The sequence below is a fragment of the Macrosteles quadrilineatus genome, unplaced genomic scaffold (genome assembly GCF_028750875.1).
Source record: "Macrosteles quadrilineatus isolate MER2022 unplaced genomic scaffold, UCM_ALF_1.0 Scaffold_4__1_contigs__length_99947679, whole genome shotgun sequence".
Taxonomy (NCBI): Eukaryota; Metazoa; Arthropoda; class Insecta; order Hemiptera; family Cicadellidae; genus Macrosteles; species Macrosteles quadrilineatus.
The window spans coordinates 35,067,117-35,089,964 of record NW_026542597.1 but is presented as its reverse complement, the minus strand read 5'-3'; the positions used below and the strand labels follow the sequence as shown (position 1 = coordinate 35,089,964).

The window sequence follows — 22,848 nt, the reverse complement described above, 5'->3', positions numbered from 1 at the left end:
TAATATTTTGACAATAATATGCATATAAGTTAATATACAAACATAAACAACAACCCACAATTACTTAGTGGTAGTATTCCTTCGTCTTGGTGCCTGCCTTTTCTGTCAAACAAGCTGTCAGTTGTTTTCTTTTCTTCACTTCACTATCTCATCTGCTCCTCTCACCTACTACAGGATGTAATGATTCTGCTAGTTTATTGATAAAATTGGAAATATTTTAATTGTGCATATAAAGTTAAACATTGTTTTGTTAGTACGGTAAATAAAACTAACTACATTTTATATTGTTAAGCGTTTTAATGGTAGAATTAATTCACTACTAACCTTTATGTATGAAGTTAGTTTTCTAACCTACATACTTTCATTTTTAGCTTTCCTAGTGTCAAAGTATGATTATTATATGTATAGCCTAATACAATAATAACACAAACATAATACATATATAATTTTAGGTAGGCCTATGGGTCTTAATTTAGTTAGGCTCACTGGGGCAATCAACGTTTGTAAAATGAAAATCTACTGCTAGCCTAAGTGGATTGTATAGAAAACAGTCCGATAAGATAGTAAGTTAATCCTAACTTACTTCATAGGCCTACTGGAACAAAAATAATATTTGACAAATCTAAATAACTTAGGCCTAGTCTATGTTGATAGGCACTTTTGTAGTGACAGCTAAGTAAGCAATAAATTAAGTTATCTGATTACTCCCAATGCATTTAGATTAGATTAAGTTAGGGTACAGTTTCTTAACTGGGCTATGCTAATATCGATTGAAACTATCAAATTGAAAATACTGATTAATAATCGATATTTTTAAATATATCTATTATAAAATTAAACTATCATAACCTAACCTAACCAACCAAACTTGCTGATAGTGAAAAAATCGCATGAAGGTTTACTAATCGAATCTATAGTTTCAATCGATATTAGCATAGCCCAGTTAAGAAACTGTACCCTTAAGTTAGGCCTTTTCTATTCTCACTTGGTCAATGTTTCCTCCTGCTCTTGGTAGAGTCAGCTTTAAGTTAACTTACCGTAAATTAAATCAGTATCAGTACGGTAATTTCATACGCAAGTTATTGAGACTAACTTACCGAGTAAGAAAATGTTAAGTTATGCTTTGTATTAAAACGGGATTTTGGGCTGCCCATCCTGTTTTTCTTTCCAGTTAAATACTAACCGCAATTGATTAAGTTATTTGTTTGCAATAATATCTAACGTTTATGGAAATGTTAAATAATAGGCTACTTATAGGCCTACCTAAGTTTAAAAAATGTCTCTTGATGGATGTGGAACATTCATGCGGAATGATACACTTGCCAGATTTTTCATTATGTTAAAGCAAGTAAAATAGGATTGTCTCGACCTGTTGAGCAGGATCTTTGTTGTGGTCGCGTGGAAACACAGTTCCAGTATTCCCACTCCCTTTTGTAAGGTTCCTTAAGCTTTCTCTCAGTTTCACAAGTTGAGCTATTGAGTTAAGATTTTACCACTTTACAGCTTGGTTTCGACCCAGTAGCCTACAAATATTTGGTGGGTACAGTTTATGGTTTGATTGGTTTTCACCCCATGAAATAAACAAAATGTGTTGTTTAAAGGAACGAAGGTGTGTAAATAATACCTTTTTTCAATTCTAATAAATTGTTTGATAAAAAGAACTACAGATAATCATTTATTAAGTCTAAACACTTAGTGATCCAGATCAGTTCTCTGATAGATGTCCAGCCCTTGTTCGTTAGAGTGTTTAGAGCCTTGAGTGTTTACGAGTAATTAGGCCTAAGAAATCTATTTCTAAACAAGTTACAAAGTTAGTTCTACTTCTAATCATAATCTGTATTTTTCAGCTACCCTAACCAGTTCATTTGGTTAAAAAAATGGACAGAAAGTCAAGTTCTGAGCTACTAAATCTAGAACCACTCTATATGAAAAATGCCAGCTCTGATTCATTAGCCTCAGACTCTAAATCCAGCTCTTTAAACTCCAAGCTTGGACAAGATTCGGTAAGAAACCATAAACCCCTCTAAACGGTCTACGTTTGTTTTGAATACCAAATTAGTGAGTTTTTTGTGAATCCCCAAGGCAGAACTACGGGCAACAGTGGAGAAAAAACAAGAAAGACGAGGAGGGCTGCCGAAAGCCCATTCTGTCCAACTAATTGTTTTGTAATTTTTTTTTTTCATTTTAAAATTAATTTTACAGGCAATGTTAGGGCCATATGCCTTTTTCTCACACTTAACCTAGGCCTATATAAGTATTTAGAAAATGCTACATAGGTACCAAGTTTATAAAATTGTTTTCTTGCAGAGAGTTATTCTGTAATAAATCAGCAACTTTATTTTCCACGGAAAAATTCTCCGATCTGCAAACAGTAACGTTACAAAATGTCATGCATTGCATAAACAAGAGCTGCGATTTCTTTGGTGCATCCATCGTGAGGAAGAACGCATAGAATAACCAAATCGCCAAAAACGATTCAATGTAATAGCAGTAGATGTTTTCAAACCGATATGAGTGTTTAAAAACGTATTTATTTCCAAAATATTCATTAAAACTATCACACACCCGGTTCATTTACACGGAACTTTGGGCCACGTATGCCCGCAGAAAATCTTTGGTATTTTTCCAAGCCTAAGATTTTAATGCAGAAGTTGAGTCGGTGGCTCAGTTGGTAGCGTCACAGACTTTGGGCCCAAGGCAGCGATGTCGTAGGTTCGGATCCTGGTCACTGCCGCTTAAACATTTTATCAGTACAGTTCACCTTCGTACTGTACCGGCTTACCCCTTCCTTTGCTGGATACGTTCCATGCACAGATCTGTAGTCTATGTGGATATAGGCAAATGGAAGGTTAAAAGAAGCCGCCAAACTCAAAAAAAAAAGTTGAAAACGTTCTGCTTTGGGGTACATGAATTTTCAGCCCAATTAAGGATTTAACAAATCACTGTAGAATATAGGTAGGCTGTAACTTTATTTAAAGTAGCCTTAAGTGGCTAATGTACTTACAGAAGTTGTTTAGGCTAGGACACTAGGACACATTATTATAAGCCTTACTATTGGAAAAATAAATAAATCATCTAAATCTTAAGTAGCCTATGTATCTATCTTAAGTTAGTTTGAAACAGTTATATGTCACATTCAAATGTAACTAAACATAGGGATCTATCTTTTCTTGGCGGTTGTGGGTGGTGGGGGGGGGGGGGGCACCGTACAATCTGGGGCTATGGTACATAAATTTGCTTTTTTAGTGTTAACTTTTATGTTTTTACTACACAAGCTGAAAAATGAAGTTAACATGGGATCTCATATTGGGGGGGGGGGGGGGGGGGCATGTACGAGCTAGAACAATGAAAATTTGAGGGAAGGTATTCAAAACAGGTTTGTTGTGTGGTTATGCTAAGCCCTTGAAATATTATGATTTCTAATACTATTAAAATCTACTTACTGTATATGTAAACTCTAAATCTATAATCCTACTAGTTTCATTTTAGGCGGTTGGCCTTCAACTTTTGGTGATGTTAATTATTTTCGACAGAATTTTTCAAAGGTGTCCATCTGACCCTGAAACGAGAGATTTTTTTATTTTGTCCCTACCGGTATCTCAATATCTTATGGTCTATTTTTTCCGCTAGTACTCTTATTACACATTTTGTCTTAGTAAGGAAATCACAATGGGGATTGTTTTTCAAGGGATATGATCATAATATCTTCTTCAGATTAAGATTACTGCAGGTAAGATTCCATACATTTTTTTCCCTTGAATGTCTGACCAAAATTTATTGTTGAAATACACGACAAGGGAAATAAATCTTTGCCTTTCTTTCAATAACTCACTTTTTCTTGCTAATAAAAGACAAAAGTAGGATCTTAACACAAAATGTTAGTTATAATGTAGGCAACACAGTGAATCCATCACATTCTCCTGCTTCAGGTAAGTTCGAAAGCTTCTCCCTCCAAAAGCTATGGTTCGTCAAGCTCGGCGTCGTCTGGCAATATCGTGTCAGCTCTTGAGGCTAAGTTGAATCTAAAAGTAAGTTGGTGGTGGGCTATAACCTGTCAATGTACTATGCTTGTCCAGCCTACACTAATATCAAATTAATTAACATTTGAACGTTTTAAAGCTTACAGTTTAACTTTCACATTTTTTATTGCAGTTATATCACCGTGTAGTTATTTACACTAGTTTTGAGACATAACTTTTCATTTGTAACTTTTTTTCATTGCATGTTTTCATATTAGTTTTTAATTGAAATTCACATGGCCTCACATCAATCACCAAGCACTTAACAATATCAGATTAAAAAAAAAGGTTCCAGTTACTTTAAATAAACTAATTTCAAGATTCGCTTCTACAGCACCAACACATCCTTAAATGAAAGCCTCAAGGTTAATGAATGCATGTGTTTATGCACACTTAACCAGTTATGCTGGCAGGCACTTGTCCTGTATTGTAATACTTTTAATATATAAACATTACCGGTATTTTAAAAAGAGGTGTCTGTTTTTCCATATTGCAAAAGCCACTGGACCTTAGGTTAGACAAAGGATGAGAAATAATGTTTCCTCATTGCATAACGCTCACTCACACTATTTGGAAAAAAAACACTTGAGAACTTTTCAACGATGGGTTATGTTTATATTTACTATATTGATATGAAACAACCAATGACTGTGTATATTCTTAGCTAAGTGAACATTCCAATTTGGATACATCAATGAAAACAGAATTTCTTCTAGTGATGAAATTATTATTACAACCAATCTGTAGCTGCTATATTATCAATAGATCCATTAATAAAAAAGAAAAAGTTTATGTGGTAAAAATAAAAATATTACGATTATGCACACTCATCCATAGACCTTAACCTTAACACCCTACCCTGGTAAACATATAGATTGTCGAAAGTATGAAATATTACGATTTTCCAAGCTTTATGTACCCATTTCATCATTAATTTTGAACATGACAAATTAATTTGTAGATTTTGAAGAATATATTTTTTGCCTAAAATATTGTTTTGAAGTACATTTCAATGCATGACAACATTATACGTAACGTAGTCAGCAAAAGTCATGGTCCCTCATCAACTTTAAGTGGTAAGTGTAGGATTTATGTTATATCTACTTTTTAATTACCAGTAATCAGTTTCTAAGTCTGTTTTTTCTAATTTCAGTAAACCCTCTTTAATTCAAACTAATCAGGTTTCCGAGTCACCTGAAAGTCCGGATTGAGTCGAATAGTAATTTTTAATAATGTTGTTATTTGTATTACAATAATTTGTATAGTAAACAATATACGCTTGAATCAGACTTATCTGTCTTCAGCCGATCCATCATGAGTATTTTAGAGAGTATGCTTATGCTGAAATTAATTTTACTTTTTTCTTAAAGAACGATTTAGTTTAGTACCAAGAAATAAATTACATACGCTGTATAAATGCTACTGTAGCTGAATACTACTGTATTTACCCTTGATTATTTTTCATACAATAACCAAAACCAAAATAGACTTATTTGATTTATTTTTTAAATTTGTTTCGATTTTAAACATAAAGCAGGCCTAAATATTAAAACATAATTTTAAAATAACATCAGACAATACGTGTGTTCCAGTCTAGTGTGGGAGAAGCAACGACTCCTTCACGACCAGATGATTTGCCGCTTCTTCCTGGAGAAAAGGTACCTAACCTATCTGTTTAGCTTCTGTGCATATGCAAATTAAAATGCCAATATTTTAACTTTAACATACAATGCGGTTTCACTTGCATTGTTCTCGCTTATTTAGGCATTTAAACCTTCTCTGAAGTTATTGTACAGAATTTACTAACTATATACTTATACTATATACTTATTGGAATGTATAACAATATTATCATAATTACCCCATTTAGTAAATAAATAATACTTATTTAGCTACTAATGTCAGTATAGGAAGTTCTTACAGTAGGCCTACTGTATTATTTTATTTTTCTGACCTAGTTGTACACAAACTGTATTAAGAAATTTGCAGCTTTAATTGCGGTCACTAATTTCTAGGAAAATTACTTTGTTGTTCAAAGGTTTATTGCGGACATTTTCCATCACAATGGTAAAAAACAATACACAACGTTTCGGGATCTGGAATCTGATCCCGTCCTCAGGTGAAAAAACCTAACTAACACATTACAACTAACAATACACAAACGCCCAACCTAAGTTTGAATACACTACAGAGCGTAGCAGTCAAAAAATAATAAAATATGCACTGTATAGCAGTCAAGTCATGATACAACATGCAAATAATAACCAATCACAAAACCCTATAGTCTATAAAAGGTGTAGTGTGAACAGCTCACACAATGGAACACTATATAATAGCACCGTTCGCAATGACAACCACCAATGAGACTAAACCATGGAGTAAAAAAAAAAAAAAAATAAAAATTGTGGTTAAAAAGTTATTGCAACTTTTGTGATTTTCCCTGTAAAATATCATAATTTCGATATAAATATCACCCGTGATAAAGGTTGTTGCCCAGCTAATGGGAGAAAGTATGAGTCAGATTACTGATAATGTTTATTTTTATAATTATTAAAGCTACTGTATACTAATAAAATGAATTTAAAGAATCATTGAACAAGGTAATTCAAATAAAATAAACCCAAAGTCAGGAAATATCAATTACTAAGGATTCCTTGCTATCTTGATTTAACAGCCATTGAACATCGGTACATCGGTAATTCCGATTTATCGACCAATCTTATTGCAGTCGTGAACCTGATTATGTTATCACTAGGCCTACTGATGTAATGCCCCAGTTGTTGTTTCCTAGGTGCAAGGTGTTGCCAAAGAAGTGACATACCTTTGCCCCTACAGTGGCCCTTCGCGAGGTATTCTGTCCGTCACCAACTACAAGCTACATTTCCGCAGCGTGGACCGTGACCCCCCGTACTACGTTGAAGTGCCTCTTGGAGTTGTGAGTGACAAAATTTAATTCAAATCATCTTTACTCATTCTATAGGGTCATGAGTTAATGAATATCAGGGGATTCTTACTTAGAATGAACTAGGCTATATCAAATAAACATAACATTTACACCTCTCTGGGTATTTAAAATAATTTTTGGAATTAGTTTTTAGGAAAATTTTTGTTTACTGCCCAAAAAGAGTATTTGCTGGTAACCTCAAATTTTAAAATCTTACGGTATCATTGACGCCTTCAGCATTTTTTAATAAGAATATGAAGAGCAAAATTCAAAAATCAGTTTTTTTAAACTAGTGCAAAATGTTGCCATTTTAAATTAAGGTGAAATAATGGCCATTCGTTGTGCACCATGACTAAGGCAATGTATTTATACACTCTTATAAATCGTCAATTGGTATTTCTAGTAGACCAAAACCTAGTCAAACGCAAAGGCAATGTTGTAAAGGCTGTCAGATTTGTTGTTTGCATCTTGGACTGTTAGACTGCTAAAAATGAGTTACTTATTGGCAATTTAAATATTTCAGACACTAAATTCCTTTGAGTAACTACTCATTTTGAAGAGTTTTAACAATAAAAAATTTCTGTAAATACCTGCTCTGGTGTAATCCGGAGGAAGTGTTTTGTGTTGTGATCTCCTATTCTGTATTTATTAGTCCGCGCTGGACTCGTTAATTTTTTTCAAGTAAGCTAGCTAAACTCTAACCCTTAAAATATTTTTTCTTCAGTGCTCATTGAACTATACTGTAAGCCAATTTTGTCTACAGGTTAGCAGAGTTGAAAAAGTCGGTGGTCAATCAAGCCGAGGAGAAAACTCCTACGGAATTGAACTGTTTTGTAAAGATATGAGAAACCTTCGCTTCGGACATAAGCAGGTGAGTTACATTAAATGGTTCGAACATACAAATCCCCTACCATTTAACAACATCCAAGCCTCTAGTGAATGATCACATGATACTTGTGGTGACCTTCAAATAAAAAAAATACATGGAAGAAATTTCTGTTAAAATTAAAAAATTAAATAATAATAAATAAATAAGAAAAAAAGATTAGTACTTTGGGTTCTATTTATAAAAAAAAACTCACCAATAAAATCTTGATACCAAAACTCTTTCAAATTTCTTGTGGTTTTGATATTTAAATTTATTTTTGACACATAAGTTAACTAAATACGCACACAGTAGGGCAAGATTAAAGTTGCAAAAAAAAAACTGATTATTACAGAACCTGTTGAATTTGTATTCAAACAGAGCGATGAATGGTGTCTTAAATGTGCAGTTTTACTGACATCTCTTCTATTATTACTTTGAATCCAATATGGTTTTGGAATTGAAAACTTCAACCCTCAACTGTGAGGGTTGGCTTCCAAGCGTATGAGTTCTTTTTACATAAAAACATAAAAAAATTATATTGTGTTTTAGGAAAACCATTCTCGACGTAACGTGTTTGAGAAGCTGCAGCAGTATGCTTTCCCTTTGTCACACAAGTTACCTCTGTTCGCCTTCGAATACACGGAAACCTTCGCTGAGAATGGTTGGAACGTCCACGAACCGATTGCGGAACTGAAGAGAATGGTGAGTTAATTTTTTTTAATACAAAAAGTACTGGTAGTACGCTTATTCTGCGCGTAACAGGATGAGTGAACATGAGCGCAATAATGAAAGAGTCCACCCACACCTAGCACACTTACCGGTGTCACTGGTGTACACAATAATGTTATTTGTATGGGCAAATCAACCCATGAGTCGGGGCAAATAATGGTGAGTCGGTGACTCAAGTCGGTAGCGTCACGCGAACTTCGGGCCCAAGGCAGCGATGTCGTGAGTTCGGATCCTGGTCACTGCCACTAAATTTTATCAGTATAGTTCACCTTTGTACTGTACCGGCTCACCAATTGCTTTGCTGTAAACGATCCACGCACGGGCGAGGTTAAAAGAGGCTGGACCAACCTCTTAAAAAAAACCAAATCTCAGTCAACAACAATCCTAACTTCACGTCCATTAATTAACCAAAGTCATTGGTAATATACGTAATGTATTTCCTGTTTCCCTCTCTTCTCATAGCATTTTATTATTGCAGATACGTTAATCTAACTGTCACAAAGAGTTCCCACACTCTGGACTGTTCACCTTGACTACTTTCTTTACCACTTCCTACGTCGTGGACCTGTTTCCCTCTCTTCTCATAGCATTTTATTATTGCAGATACATTAATCTAACTGTCACAAAAGGTTCCCACACTCCGGACTCCTCACCTCGACTTCTCCCTTCACCACTTCCTACGTCGTGGACCTGTTTCCCTCCCTTCCCATAGCATTTTTAGAATTGTAGATACTGTACATTATTCTAATTATCACAAAGGGTTTCTACACTCCGGAATGCTCGCCTCGACTATTTCCTTCACCACTTCCTACGTCGTAGACCTGTTTCCCTCCCTTCCTATAGCATTTTAGTATTGCAGGTATATTAATCTAACTGTCAAAAGGGTTTCTACACTCCGGACTGCTCGCCTCGACTACTTCCATTACCACTTCCTACATCGTGGACCTGTTTCCCTCCCTTCCGATAGCATTTTAGAATTGCAGTTACACTAATCTAACTTTCACAAAGGGTTTCTACACTAGAGAATGCTCACCTCGACTACTTCCATTACCACTTCCTACGTCGTGGACCTGTTTCCCTCCCTTCCTATAGTATTTTAGTATTGCAGGTATATTAATCTAACTGTCACAAAGGGTTTCTACACTCCGGACTGCTCGCCTCGACTACTTCCATTACCACTTCCTACGTCGTGGACCTGTTTTCCTCCCTTCCTATAGCATTTTAGAATTGCAGTTACACTAATCTAACTGTCACAAAGGGTTTCTACACTTCAGAATGCTCGCCTCGACTACTTCCATTACCACTTCCTACGTCGTGGACCTGTTTCCCTCCTTTCCTATATTATTTTAATATTGCAGTTACATTAATCTAACTGTCACAAAGAGTTCCCACACTCCGGACTGCTCGCCTTGAATACTTCCATCACGGCTTCCTACGTCGTAAACCTTTTCCCCTCCCTTCCCATAGCATTTTAGAATTGCAGTTACACTAATCTAACTGTCACAAAGGGTTTCTACACTCCTGAATGCTCGCCTCGACTACTTCCATTACCACTTCCTACGTCGTGGACCTGTTTCCCTCCCTTCCTATAGCATTTTAGTATTGCAGGTATATTAATCTAACTGTCACAAAAGGTTTCTACACTCCGGACCGCTCGCCTTGACTACTTCCATCACCGCTTCCTTCGTCGTGAACCTGTTTCCTTCCCTTCCTATAGCATTTTAGTATTGCAGGTATATTAATCTAACTGCCACAAAGGGTTTCTACACTCCGGACTGCTCACCTTGACTACTTCCTTTACCACTTCCTACGTCGTGGACCTGTTTCCCTCCCTTCCTATAGCATTTCATTATGGCAGATACATTAATCTAACTGCCACAAAGGGTTCCCACACTCCGGAATGCTCGCCTTGACTACTTCCATCACCGCTTCATTCGTCGTGGACCTGTTTCCCTCCCTTCCCATAGCATTTTCGAATTGCAGTTACACTAATCTAACTGTCACAAAGGGTTACTACACTCCAGAATGCTCACCTCGACTACTTCCATTACCACTTCCTACGTCGTGGACCTGTTTCCCTCCCTTCCTATAACATTTTAGTATTGCAGGTATATTAATCTAACTGTCACAAAGGGTTTCTACACTCCGGACTGCTCGCCTTGACTACTTCCATCACCGCTTCCTACGTCATGGACCTGTTTCCCTCCCTTCCCATAGCATTTTAGAATTGCAGTTACACTAATCTAACTGCCACAAAGGGTTTCTACACTCCAGAATGCTCGTCTCGACTACTTCCATTACCACTTCCTACGTCGTGGACCTCTTTCCCTCCCTTCCTATAGCATTTTAGTATTGCAGGTATATTAATCTAACTGTCACAAAGGGTTTCTACACTCCGGACTGCTCGCCTTGACTTCTTCCATCACCGCTTCCGACGTCGTGGACCTGTTTCCCTCCCTTCCTATAGCATTTTATTATGGCAGATACATCAATCTAACTGCCACAAAGGGTTCCCACACTCCGGAATGCTCGCCTTGACTACTTCCTTCACCACTTCCTAAGTGTCGTGAACCTGTTTCCCTCCCTTCCCATAGCATTTTTAGAATTGCAGATACATTATTCTAATTATCACAAAGGCTTCCTACATCGTGGACCTGTTTCTCTCCCTTCCCATAGCATTTTTAGAATTGCAGATACATTATTCTAATTATCACAAAGGCTTCCCACACTCCGGACTGCTCACTTTGACTACTTCCTTCACCACTTCCTACATCGTGGACCTGTTTCTCTCCCTTCCCATAGCATTTTTAGAATTGCAGATACATTATTCTAACTGTCATAAAGGCCCCCCACACTCCGCAGCGCTCGCCTTGACTACTTCCTTCACTATTTCTTTCACTACTTCCTACATCGTAGACCTGTTTCCCTATCTTTCCATAGCATTTAAGTATTACAGATACGTTAATTTAACAGTCAAAAAGGGTTTCCGTACTCCTTTCTTTTCACTGCTCACCTTTCCGCTTTCTTTACTACTCTCTACGTCGGGGACCTGTCCCCCCCCCCTTCGCATAGCATTTTAGTATAAAAATATACCAACATTTTTGAATATTTAATATTCAATGCAAACATTAAATTGAATAATGTAAAAAGCTGCTTTGTTCTAAATACATACATACCTATATACTTTTAATTAAAAGGCGAAATTTTAATACTGAACATAAACGGTATATAACTGCCTACTAATATTGTTAAGTTCAATTTATTATTATGAAAGCTGTGAAATTTAATTAGCTTAAATAACATTATTCTGAAAGCTGTGAAATTATGATGATATATATTCATAGACGCCAAACTGTTTACTCCATGAATGAAAGAGCTTAGAGTAAAAGTCGTTCTCTCTTTCTTAAGTAGACAACAAAATTGTTGGTCGCAAAACGTAAACAAATAAAAAGAAGAAGAAGGTAGTTCCTAATGTTATTCTTATGGGACAAATTTAAAAATGTTTTTTAAGTATTTTATAATTACTACTGAGCGGAATCGTCTAGAATTTTAATGGTGTCTTTGCACTGGTGTCATAACTATTTGTGCAAAATTTGAACGCTATAAGTGCAACGGTTCTTGAGTTTTAGGTGCGAACACACACACACACACACACACATACTCCAGCGGACAACTTTTCTCCGACTCCGCTATACACGATACATAGATTCGTTCACTTCGTTCACTCATCTATTAAGGTTGTTTATAACATCGTGCTTGGATTTAGTTATTTCATTAAACAAATCATCAAGTACACTTTTTTCTGATTTGACCCTTTTAACGTGTGCTACATTAGTGAACTGTTCAATTGTTACAGGGAGTGCCCAATGAGATGTGGAAGATCTCGCGTATCAATGAGGCGTACGAGGTGTGTGACAGTTACCCGACTGTGTGGGTAGTTCCGGCACAGGCTACTGACGAGGACTTACGACAGGTATGTAGGGCAAGTGCGTGTAGAGACGAGATTAGGTGGTGAGGTATTTCAAAAGATGTGGGCGTTGCTTGAAATATTATGTGACATCTGTAGCCTGATAAAAACTGGAAAGGGACTGGGGTTTATGTATCCGCCAGCCGTTTGAACTTTTTGTAGAACCTTTTCCACTTTCATCAAAACTAGGCATATGGGAATTAATATAACTTTTTGAAATATTGTACGTGAAATCCCATTAGATAAGTGGAAAGTAGTTTATTAACACATTTTGTGCGGTGTGGTTATTTTGTTTAATTTTAATTTTTTCAAACAGTGAATTACAAGTTACAACGTGTCTGTTGCAGGTGGCCATGTTCCGCAGCAGAGGCCGAGTACCAGTGTTGTCCTGGATACACCCAGAGAGTCAAGCGACCCTGTGTCGCTGCTCTCAACCACTGGTGGGAGTTAGTGGCAAACGTAGTCGAGAGGATGAACGGTACATACAGCTAATCATGGACGCCAATGCCCAATCTCACAAACTTTTCATCATGGATGCAAGACCAAGGTGAGTGTAAAATTATTTGATAATTTTCTCACACTTTATTTGGAAATGTCCCTGACCTCTAGGCTTAGAAACACAGAGTTATCAATAGGAATCAATAAACTGGATTTCATATCAGTTTAAACCTTTGTTGAGCAATTTCTGATAGCAAAAGTATTTCTGATACAAATACAATATCATGATCATTTTTAGCAGTATGGACAACATCGTGATCATCTCCTACGATCGAAAAATAATATTACGAGATTCCCAACTGGAAACAAATTTCTCAAAATTATTCACAACCCACTGAAATAAAACTTCTAAAATTGTTGGAACCCAAACATTCTTCGCTGTTTTACATTAACTGCCCTGAACAAAGACTTGGGTTGTAGTAGCACAGGCAAGTGGTTGGTGTGGCTAGATATGAGATTTGAGGTTCAATTCTCAAACCCAATCTCCAACCAACAAATTCTGAACTTGCAGTGAAGTACTGAACTTGAATCTTTTCATTCAGTGAAATTAAAATTTTACTTCGACACATACACTCTTCTTATCTAAAATGTTGCAATTAATTCAAGAAATGTTTACGATATTGTGGTATTTCATTATGAATCCATAATGTAGTTTATCAAAGGATTAAGGATATATAAAGGTTTTATCCTTGTGTCAGAGTGGACCACTCAGAAACAACATTGTGTCATTGTGTTGTCTCCCATTACCACTCAGAAGCCTCCCATCCTTCCAAATTCCATATTTGTTTAGGTTTGCATGATCTTAACATTATACCTTGCTTATGCATTTCAGTGCAAACGCAATCGCAAACAAAGCCAAAGGAGGAGGTTATGAGTCTGAAGATGCTTATCAGAACGCAGAACTTGTGTTTCTAGATATCCACAACATCCACGTCATGCGCGAGTCTTTACGCAAGCTGAAAGGTAAGATATTTTCTCAACTACCTGCATAAATTTATTTTCATTATTCTACCTTAATAGATCTTGGTGGAGCAAAGCCACCAAAGAACAAAAGGTTGTGCCTTGTAGAACAAAAGTTTACAAAATGTCAGGATGAAGACATCAGGATTCAATTTTAAAGTCAAATTTTGTTACAAGTAAAGAAACTTGTCTGTGCTGTTGACAGAGTTGTGCTATCCCAACATTGATGAGTCCCGATGGCTGTCTGGAGTGGAGTCGACATACTGGCTCAAGCACATCAAGTGCATCTTGGCTGGTGCTTGTCGCATTGTGGACAAAGTGGAAAACAACAAGACTTCTGTGCTGGTACACTGTTCAGACGGCTGGGACCGTACAGCACAGGTACAGTCATGTGATATTAAAATATATAAAGGTACTCGAGATTGTCAAAGATGATTTGAAACATCGAAGAACCAGGAAGATATTAAGTAAACACTGTTGTCAGCGGACAATAAAAAATGTCTCGCATCCGTAAACACATGTTTATATAACACTCAGAACAAGAGTTTGTTCAACAATATATACTTACAGGTTGGCCAACTCTTTTAAAATTTATGTTTTTTTTTCAAGGAATAGAAGGGGAAATGGTTTTACACACACAGAACTGTAGTGTGAGACTCCTGCACTGATCAGACTACTAACTTAAAAAATCTTTACTCTGTAGGACAAAAATCGGGGATTGTTTGTCATTGTCACATTACCTTGGTTAACATATGACCTAAAGCAGGAAACCCACTAGTCCGACGCTCTCCCATCCGACAAGTCTCAGACACCTTCCAACGCCTTCAGCACTTTAATAAACCCATTGGTCCGACAGGCTCCGTTAGTAACCAACGAGAATTAAGATGTTTCAGGCTTTTTTTTGTTAATTTTGGCTGCTGGAGTTGTAAAAGTCATTATTTTTTCATCCGATAGTTCTTTATTTGCATCTTCTTTTTTCTATATAGTTCATCCACAATTTAAGAACCAATCACCACTTGAATCCATAGAACTTGCATCACTAAAAGCATCATAATATTTTCAGTCTGCTTTTATCCCTTACTGCATACTGTGAAAGGGATACTCTCAAACCGCTTCAATCGTTCAATAAGTTTGTCTACATGTCACACTCAAAGCTAGACAGTGACTAATCTAGGCCTGGTGCATGCAGACTGGAGGAAAATCGGATCTGAAGTCTGACAACAATGCCCCAGAGAGCAATGTCGTCGGAATGTGTTGGATCGGAGAGGGTTGGACTAGTGGGTTACAGTCAATTTAAAGCCATACAAAGTAATTTTGTCGGAATATTTGGGATCGGAGAGCGTCGAACTAGTTGGTTTCCTGTTTAACCCTAGATAGGTATCGCACGTAAATTTGACGTAGGGCGAGTTATTCTTAGAGTCCCACCCCGCACCCCCTCAACCAACGCTACCCTCCTTCCAGCAGTGCTCTCAGCTATCATTTGCCTAGTGATGGCTGCCTTGGTTGGGTCGTAGTGTGTTTCTTTATGTCCTTGCTAGTTGGTTTCTTGGAACGCATACGTCAAACTTACGTGTCAATACCCTATGTGTATAGTAAAATGGCCGGTTTGTGTACAGTAAAACAGCCGGCAGTACATCAAATTTATGTATCGATACCTTTTTTTCTGTCCTATGACACTAGGCACGAGCCCGGAATTGTTTTTCACATTACTTTAGGCTAGACCTAGGGGTTACGGCAATATCACTTAGATAAAATCCATTTGTGATTTGGCGGGGTTTGAACCCGGGACCCCAGGAACCGGAGTCCCACGCTCTAACCACTAGACCAGCTCGCTCCCCAAAGGAGCAAGGGACGCTAAGGGTATCGATACCCTTAGCGTCACACTGTATGACGATACTTTACTATGCAATTCTTATGTACGTGAAATTTACGTATTGATACCCTTAGCCTCATGCTGTATGACTATACCTTTATAGGGTTAAGTCCTCATAGTTTGCACCGTGTCTGTCAATCAGCTCTTTTATGACTAAGACACCATCCTGATCTGCTTCTTGGCCCAGAGAATACCCTGAACAAACAAATATAATATCTTCCTCACCCTCCGTCATCATCAGTATGAACAGTATCCACTAAAAGCAGTCCTGCATGGTGTTGAGCCTCCAGAAAGGGTCCTGTCCCAACTTGGGCAGCGAGATTAAGTGTGTTCCGCGTTGTTGGGAGTGCCCGTATGACATTCATTAGAAGACTATTATGTCATGTCCTAAGATAGTAACTTAATCTTTTCATAAAAAAATACCCAAAACTTGTAAATCGCGTTTTAGAGATGGCTCTTTAATACTCCTTAATGTATTCTAAAGATGATTTTAGAACAGAAAAAATAGGTAAAGTAAGTTTAATTTTAATCTATGTTAGCTATATTTTATGAGTCACATTCTCATTCCTGTGTGGTCAAGATAATACTCTTTGATATTTCAGAAGATCTACGATATTTTGTTTTTAACATTTTATTGTTTCCAGCTAACTGCATTAGCCATGTTGTTGCTGGATCCATACTACCGCACGATCAAAGGATTTGAAGTTCTCATTGAAAAAGAATGGTTAAGCTTTGGCCATAAGTTCCAGCAGGTATGTTTGTTAACAACAAGTAGTTTTAACTGCCATGATGTTGTGCTTTAATTGTGGCATCTGTTATTATAAACCCCAATTTTGTTTTGTTTTGTGGTATTTGTAGTATTTTGTGTCCAAGGACTCAAGGGACCCAGAGGGTTACGTTAACCTCACACACGCAGCCAAGTCCATCTGCCGCCACTGTTGTTTTAATAACTTACTAGATTTTAGTCTGCAAAATTGAAATCGCAATTTTTTCAATTTAGTTTTTTGGAGAAAAAAAGCACTTGGCTTAGGAATAAATTGAGGAAGTAATGGATACACTACAACTAACTCACCTAAGAGAATCACGTCGGGGTACTTGAGTCCTTGGACAGAATATAGTTTTTATAGGTTGGTCAGCACTCAGCAGTCAATATAAGCTTATTGTTTTGCTTTATTTTTCACTCAAATGCATAAAGCGTTGATTAAGAATCCAGTACTCCAGTAAGCACTACACTGTAAGATACCACATAAAAAAACTAAACTTGATTCCTAAAAACCGTTGCTAAATCTTGGTTCTAAAGAATCAGTAGTACTAGAACATTTAAATTCCAAATAGTGATGAGTAAAATAATATTCAACCTAGGGAATTGGCTTATGTAGATTTAAGCAATTGTTACTACAGACAACTGTTATTCTAGAGGATCGGACACGGAGATGACAAACACTCAGACGCAGATCGCTCTCCGGTATTCCTGCAGTTCATCGACTGCGTGTGGCAAGTCACCTGTCTTTACCCCAACGCCTTCGAGTTCAACGAGAACTTCCTTATCACCATCCTAGACCACCTGTACTCTTGTAGATTTGGCACATTTTTGTTCAATAGGTGAGTCAGTTGGCATAATGTTCACGTTCAGTGTGGCAGGCATTCCAACAGGCACTCGCCAATGGCGGCGAGGCCCGGGCGAAGCCCCGACACGGCACCGTAACAGCGAAAGCAATTGGCATTCAAATATTTCAATCTGACGAATAACAAAAGAACAGTGGTGATTGTTCTACGTTACCCCGAGATTGGACTTAGTTCCCTAAAACACCCAAAGGTAGCAGCACTGCCTGGATCAGTAGTCAGTGGCTTTGTAATGAGGCTTGAAGAGAGAAAATCCCCAAAACCAGGATAAAAGCATTGTCAAACGGGATTTTACGGGAAATTTTAGTACCAACCTACACCAAAATAAAGCTCACATTCTAAGCTAAAGGCTAGCAACGATTTTAACGTTCCCCGGCATTGTCATCAACCCATTGACAACCAATTACGTGCATAGCCCATCATGCATTTTTCCGCGATATAGTCGTACTATTAATCTACTGGTCCTCTAGTAGTATGTCAAATCCATCCTACAAGGGCTTGTGACATCGTAAGCTTATGGTGGCAATCAAATTGTTCGGCCGACTGTGGCGTGGTAGCTCAGTTGGCTAAGGTGTTCCACTGATAAGTGTAGTGTTGAAGTCTTTCTACATGCGCGGGATGGAATTTTATAGATGTACAATCGATATTAAGCTTATTAATGTGTGGCTTCGCGAGTGGGTAGGCCCGCCTTAAAGAAATGGTGTCTGGCTTAGATGGAAGTTGACGGCATTAGTGAGTTAAATGGGGATTGCACACAACTCCTGTTTTGATTTTTTTTTACGTCAGCAGAGCAGTAGGACAGGGATTATTCTTTTATGACTTTAATCTTAGTTAAATATGGCATACCCTGTAAATATACATATACTGTACGATTAAAAATATAAATCAACATAACCTATTAAAACCAATTAATAAAGAAATTAAAAATCATAGGTTGAATTAAATGGTATCAGTAATAGTAACAATTATTACATCATGCACCAACCTTACTTTCTTCAAAATCATGGGTCAATCATTGTGTTTCAGTGACAGAGAGAGAATGGCAGAGAAAGTGAAGGAGAGGACAGTGTCTCTGTGGTCCTACATGAACAGCAGTCTGGACCTGTATCAGAACCCTCTCTACTACGCACAACAACAAGTGCTTCAGCCTATTGCCAGCATGAGGCACATCCGGTTGTGGCGTCGTCTCTACTGCCGCTGGAACCCTAGCATGCGTCCTCAGGTATGTTTTATGTTTTTTTTTTTTACTTGTCCATTGTTTGTCTGTTGTTATGTTGTGAGTTAAGGAAGGTTATGAAAGTCCAAACTACTAGTGGTTTACAACGCCTCTTCCACCAGGAGACAACATAGTAAGCCTAGATTGAGGTTTTGAATCTCAACTTGGTCAGGTCTAGTGTTCAGTTCACAGGAGTTAACCTTGTCTGTGGCAGACCTTGGTAGGAGAAGTGTATTTAAAATAATTGGTGGACAGATTGGGTGTAAGTTGACAGAATGGGTTTGAATACAATAATACCAATTTATTTCTTAAATAAAAATATTACATGAATATGTAGACTAAAAAATACTCTGAAATTAGATCCCTGCAAAGCAAAGCTAATACGTAAGATATTTTAAAACCAAATTTGGTTACTGAAGCCAAATACAGCTACAGCAACGTATAAAATTAGTGCCATTGCAAACGACAACAGAAAGTATGACGCTCTCATGTACACACATATACTATGGAAAGACTCGCACACACACATAAGTAATTTTGATCAGCGCAATCTGTCAGTGGTACAATTCAACTATGTCTTCATTATTATTCCATAAACTACCGACAATTTTAACATGGGGATGGAATGTCTAGTATTATCAATAGTCTAAGGTACTATACAACTAAGGTGTATGACACTTAATAGTCCTGATCTTGTATGCAGGACCCCGTCTACCAGAGAACCAGAGAACTTCTAGTGTTGAAGGAACAGCTGGAGAGACAAGCTGAAGAAGGACGTAGAGAACAGCTGATGAGGATAGCCAGGAATGTAACAACTCTAAACCGTCTCACCTCTCCTGTACACTCGTAATTCCTTCCCACCTCTCCATTCTTGTAAATATCTTTTTCAATGCTGTACAGTTAAGATGTATCAATTTACTTTACAATAAACACTAAAGATTTCTTCTTTGGACCCTTTGAAGCATGGTTTTACTGATATGAAAATTTGATTTGCTACAGCTACTAAGTGAAAGCGATTTTAACCACTTGCAGAATAGCTCCCACGCTCGTTTTACTTTGCCACACAAAAAACACACAAATTAAGATTGTAACGGTATTCCATGTGTTATACGTTAAACTATACTAGGGACTACGAGAGTCTGCAGTTGGCGGCAGCCAATAGCAAGACTGGACTAGCGCGACGTTGCAACATCACCCGTTCACTAATTCTCGACAGTAATTAAAATATACTAAACAATATTTTCAAATCAGCTGGTATTATTAGATTTGGTAACACCACACTGTCCTCATTGGCTCATTCGAAGTCACGTGGTAAATAGGATCCTCCCTCAACTGCAGACTCTCGTGGACCGTATTGTAAGTTAGCAACACATTTTACAGATGGGTCGCCGGAATTTTATCCCCATGGAATTTTACCCCCTGGGCAAAGCTGACGTCACTATGACGTAGTAACCTGAGCGGCCAAAAGTTTGTTCGCGGCCGGAATTTTACCCCCGCGGATTTGGAGGTCTAATGAAAATAGTCAGAACGTGATTAATTAGATTAGCGATGAAAACCGGAATTTTACCCCCTGTCCATATAACTAGCGTTTAGACAACTGAAGATGTGCGGGCCGGATTTTCACCCCCGGATTTTTACCCCCGGAATTTTACCCCCGGAATTTTACCCCCGGATTTTTACCCAGCGGAATTTTACCCCTGGCCGATTTTATAAATTGAATGATTGATTTTCTTATTTTTGTTTTTAATTAATTGGAAACATTTCATTATTTAGTAGCCTATCTTTATTTATTTTGTAATCTCAACTAAGTAAACAGAATTCGCTGTTTTATTTTGATCATATTAACCAACAGTTGGCTTCAAAGATCGAATCCTGATACTCGAATCTCAAAATTAAAATTAAAAAGCTGTTCGATTAGTTAATGTTACAAATAAATTAAGATAGGCTACTTAATAATAAAATGTTTACTATTAAATTAAAACTGAATGAAGATAATTAATCATTCTCACTAATTTATATATCTGACCAGGGGGTAAAATTCCGGGGGTAAAAATGCGGGGGGTAAAATTCCGGGGGTAAAAATCCGGGCCGTACATTCTAGGTTTTTATAATTTGATGTGTTCTGATTAAATTCAAAACCGTGAAAATATATGTTTAATTCCGCGTTTAATCCATCAAGCTGATGTCGCGAAACTCAAAAGTTCGCGGCCGGAATTTTACCCCCTGGTTTGTGATGTCACGTTTGCCCAGGGGGTAAAATTCCAGGGGGATAAAAATCTGCTACGCCTTACAGATCAGCCGATACACAATTAAAATGTTAACGTTTTTGAATTCAACTTGTGAAATTAACTTTTGTCAGCATAACCTATACATTTTGGGTGGTTAAAAGGAATATTTATGTTATAATCAAATTTAAACAAAAATCACAAGATTTGTAAGAATTGTTTGTATGAAAAAGCTACTACTCAAAGGAACAAATGCACCAATGAAATCTACAGAGGTTCAAAACCATTTTATTTACAACAAAAGCTTGCTTCAAAGGTGTCTTTTTTGACAGTGAAGTTTTTTGTAAGTTAAGATATTTATCAATTTGTTACCCAAAGAGATATATTTTGAAGGGTATCAATTGTACAGTATGAAGGAGTGGACATTGTTAATTCTTGATAGGTTAATGGATCAATTTTTGAACAGGAATCTACTGAATTTAAAATATTTAAGGGTCAGTTACAGAGCGTGAGACAGGGTACTAGCTGGTGAGTAAAAACACAGGCTTGTCGGCAAGTACAACATACAACATCCGCTATTAACCAACTCAAAATCGTCGAGACCAATCCTACTTCTCGATTATATACAAGCAGCTTTGAGTACTCTTTGATAGTTAACGATCAAAGTAGTGTGTAAATTTGCCAACAAAGTCAACCTTTTTCACAGTTTAATTTATTCATTTATTTTATTATTTTTGTTAAAGCTGTACGATGAGTAACACTGGGCTAGTTTACAAACTATAAAAAAGCCGGCTAGTACAGTAGAGTCCCGCGAACTCGGCACTCGATAACCCGGCAGTCTGGATAACTCGGCCATCACCTGGCTCAGAAAATTAGTGATTATTTGAGTCCTAGTTCAACATGGACTCAAGCCAGCTCAAGTTAAATCACTCACAACTCGTACCAAGGATTTGTTGTACTATATCTGATGACTTAACACTGACTTGTAGTATAAATATATATAAAAAAGGCAGGTAAAAGGCTTAAAAATTGTATTGTTTTTATTTTGAACCCTAGTTCCTGATAACCCGGCATTTCACAAACTCGGCACCCTTCCAGTCCACATTACGACGAGTTTGCGGAACTCTACTGTAACTTGTTTTAACTTGCTCTTAGTGATCCGAACCTTAACCAAACAATATCCAATTGTGTTTTGCTTTGGATTAGCAGACCGGTATGCATAAATTATAATTTTATTAGTCATTATTCACTATATTATAAACGATGATTGTCTATGTTGTTGTTAGATTTTATTTCTTGCCATTCTGATGAGTTGTCGGCATTGACTAATTTTTTGCAACAGGGTTCAAATAATTCACAATTCACTCTTCTTGGAGGTAAAACCAGTGAAATTATTAAAATTTTACCAGCGTCAAACTTATTTAAAATTTGTTTAATTCTTCTTAAGATAATTACAATTGTATTAAGCTCTCTAAATAAAAGACAAACGTCTTATCAACTTTGTACTTGAAGTTGGTACAAAATATTTTCATGCTAATATTTTTCCATTATAGTTTCATAGATTTGGTTTTATAGGCTTATGGGACCATAATACAAATGTTATGTACTTGGACATTTTTCCGTCTCTTCTAAAACAGCCAATTGAATGGAATTGATTTTCAGAAACCAAATATTTTTTTAACTTTAAGCGTGTTTTAATTGTAGTTGTAGGATGTAGCTTTGTTCCCAACCTTTTGTAATCATCATGTTTGTTTTATTATTTATATTTTTTACATAATCTTGTTATCTATTACTTATTATTATTAAATTAACTTGTACAGTTAACGCTTAGGAAACAATGGATTATTTATCTAAAAATGATGAAATGTAAATAAAATATAAGTTAATTACATATTATTTTAGTATGAATTGTTTTATTTATATCCT

General features: G+C 36.9%; 1 protein-coding gene across 3 annotated transcripts; it reads left to right on the top strand.

The window, feature by feature from the left end:
- The first annotated feature begins 153 nt into the window (after positions 1-153).
- Positions 154-22,757, top strand: LOC128991986 (myotubularin-related protein 2). 3 transcript variants are annotated; one of them, XM_054415310.1, is made up of 15 exons: positions 154-258; positions 1,848-2,003; positions 3,930-4,028; positions 5,612-5,677; positions 6,811-6,954; positions 7,727-7,834; positions 8,381-8,533; positions 12,417-12,533; positions 12,875-13,074; positions 13,858-13,988; positions 14,191-14,366; positions 16,503-16,610; positions 17,276-17,460; positions 18,508-18,703; positions 19,401-22,757. In XM_054415310.1, exons 2-15 carry the CDS (start codon positions 1,878-1,880, stop codon positions 19,545-19,547), a joined length of 1,956 nt encoding a protein of 651 aa, XP_054271285.1. In that variant the 5' UTR covers positions 154-258; positions 1,848-1,877; the 3' UTR covers positions 19,548-22,757. The 3 variants fall into 3 exon arrangements, with proteins under 3 accessions (XP_054271285.1, XP_054271284.1, XP_054271286.1); XM_054415309.1 differs by having other exon boundaries at positions 166-253; XM_054415311.1 differs by lacking the exon at positions 3,930-4,028 and having other exon boundaries at positions 166-253.
- The last annotated feature ends 91 nt before the right edge of the window (positions 22,758-22,848 follow it).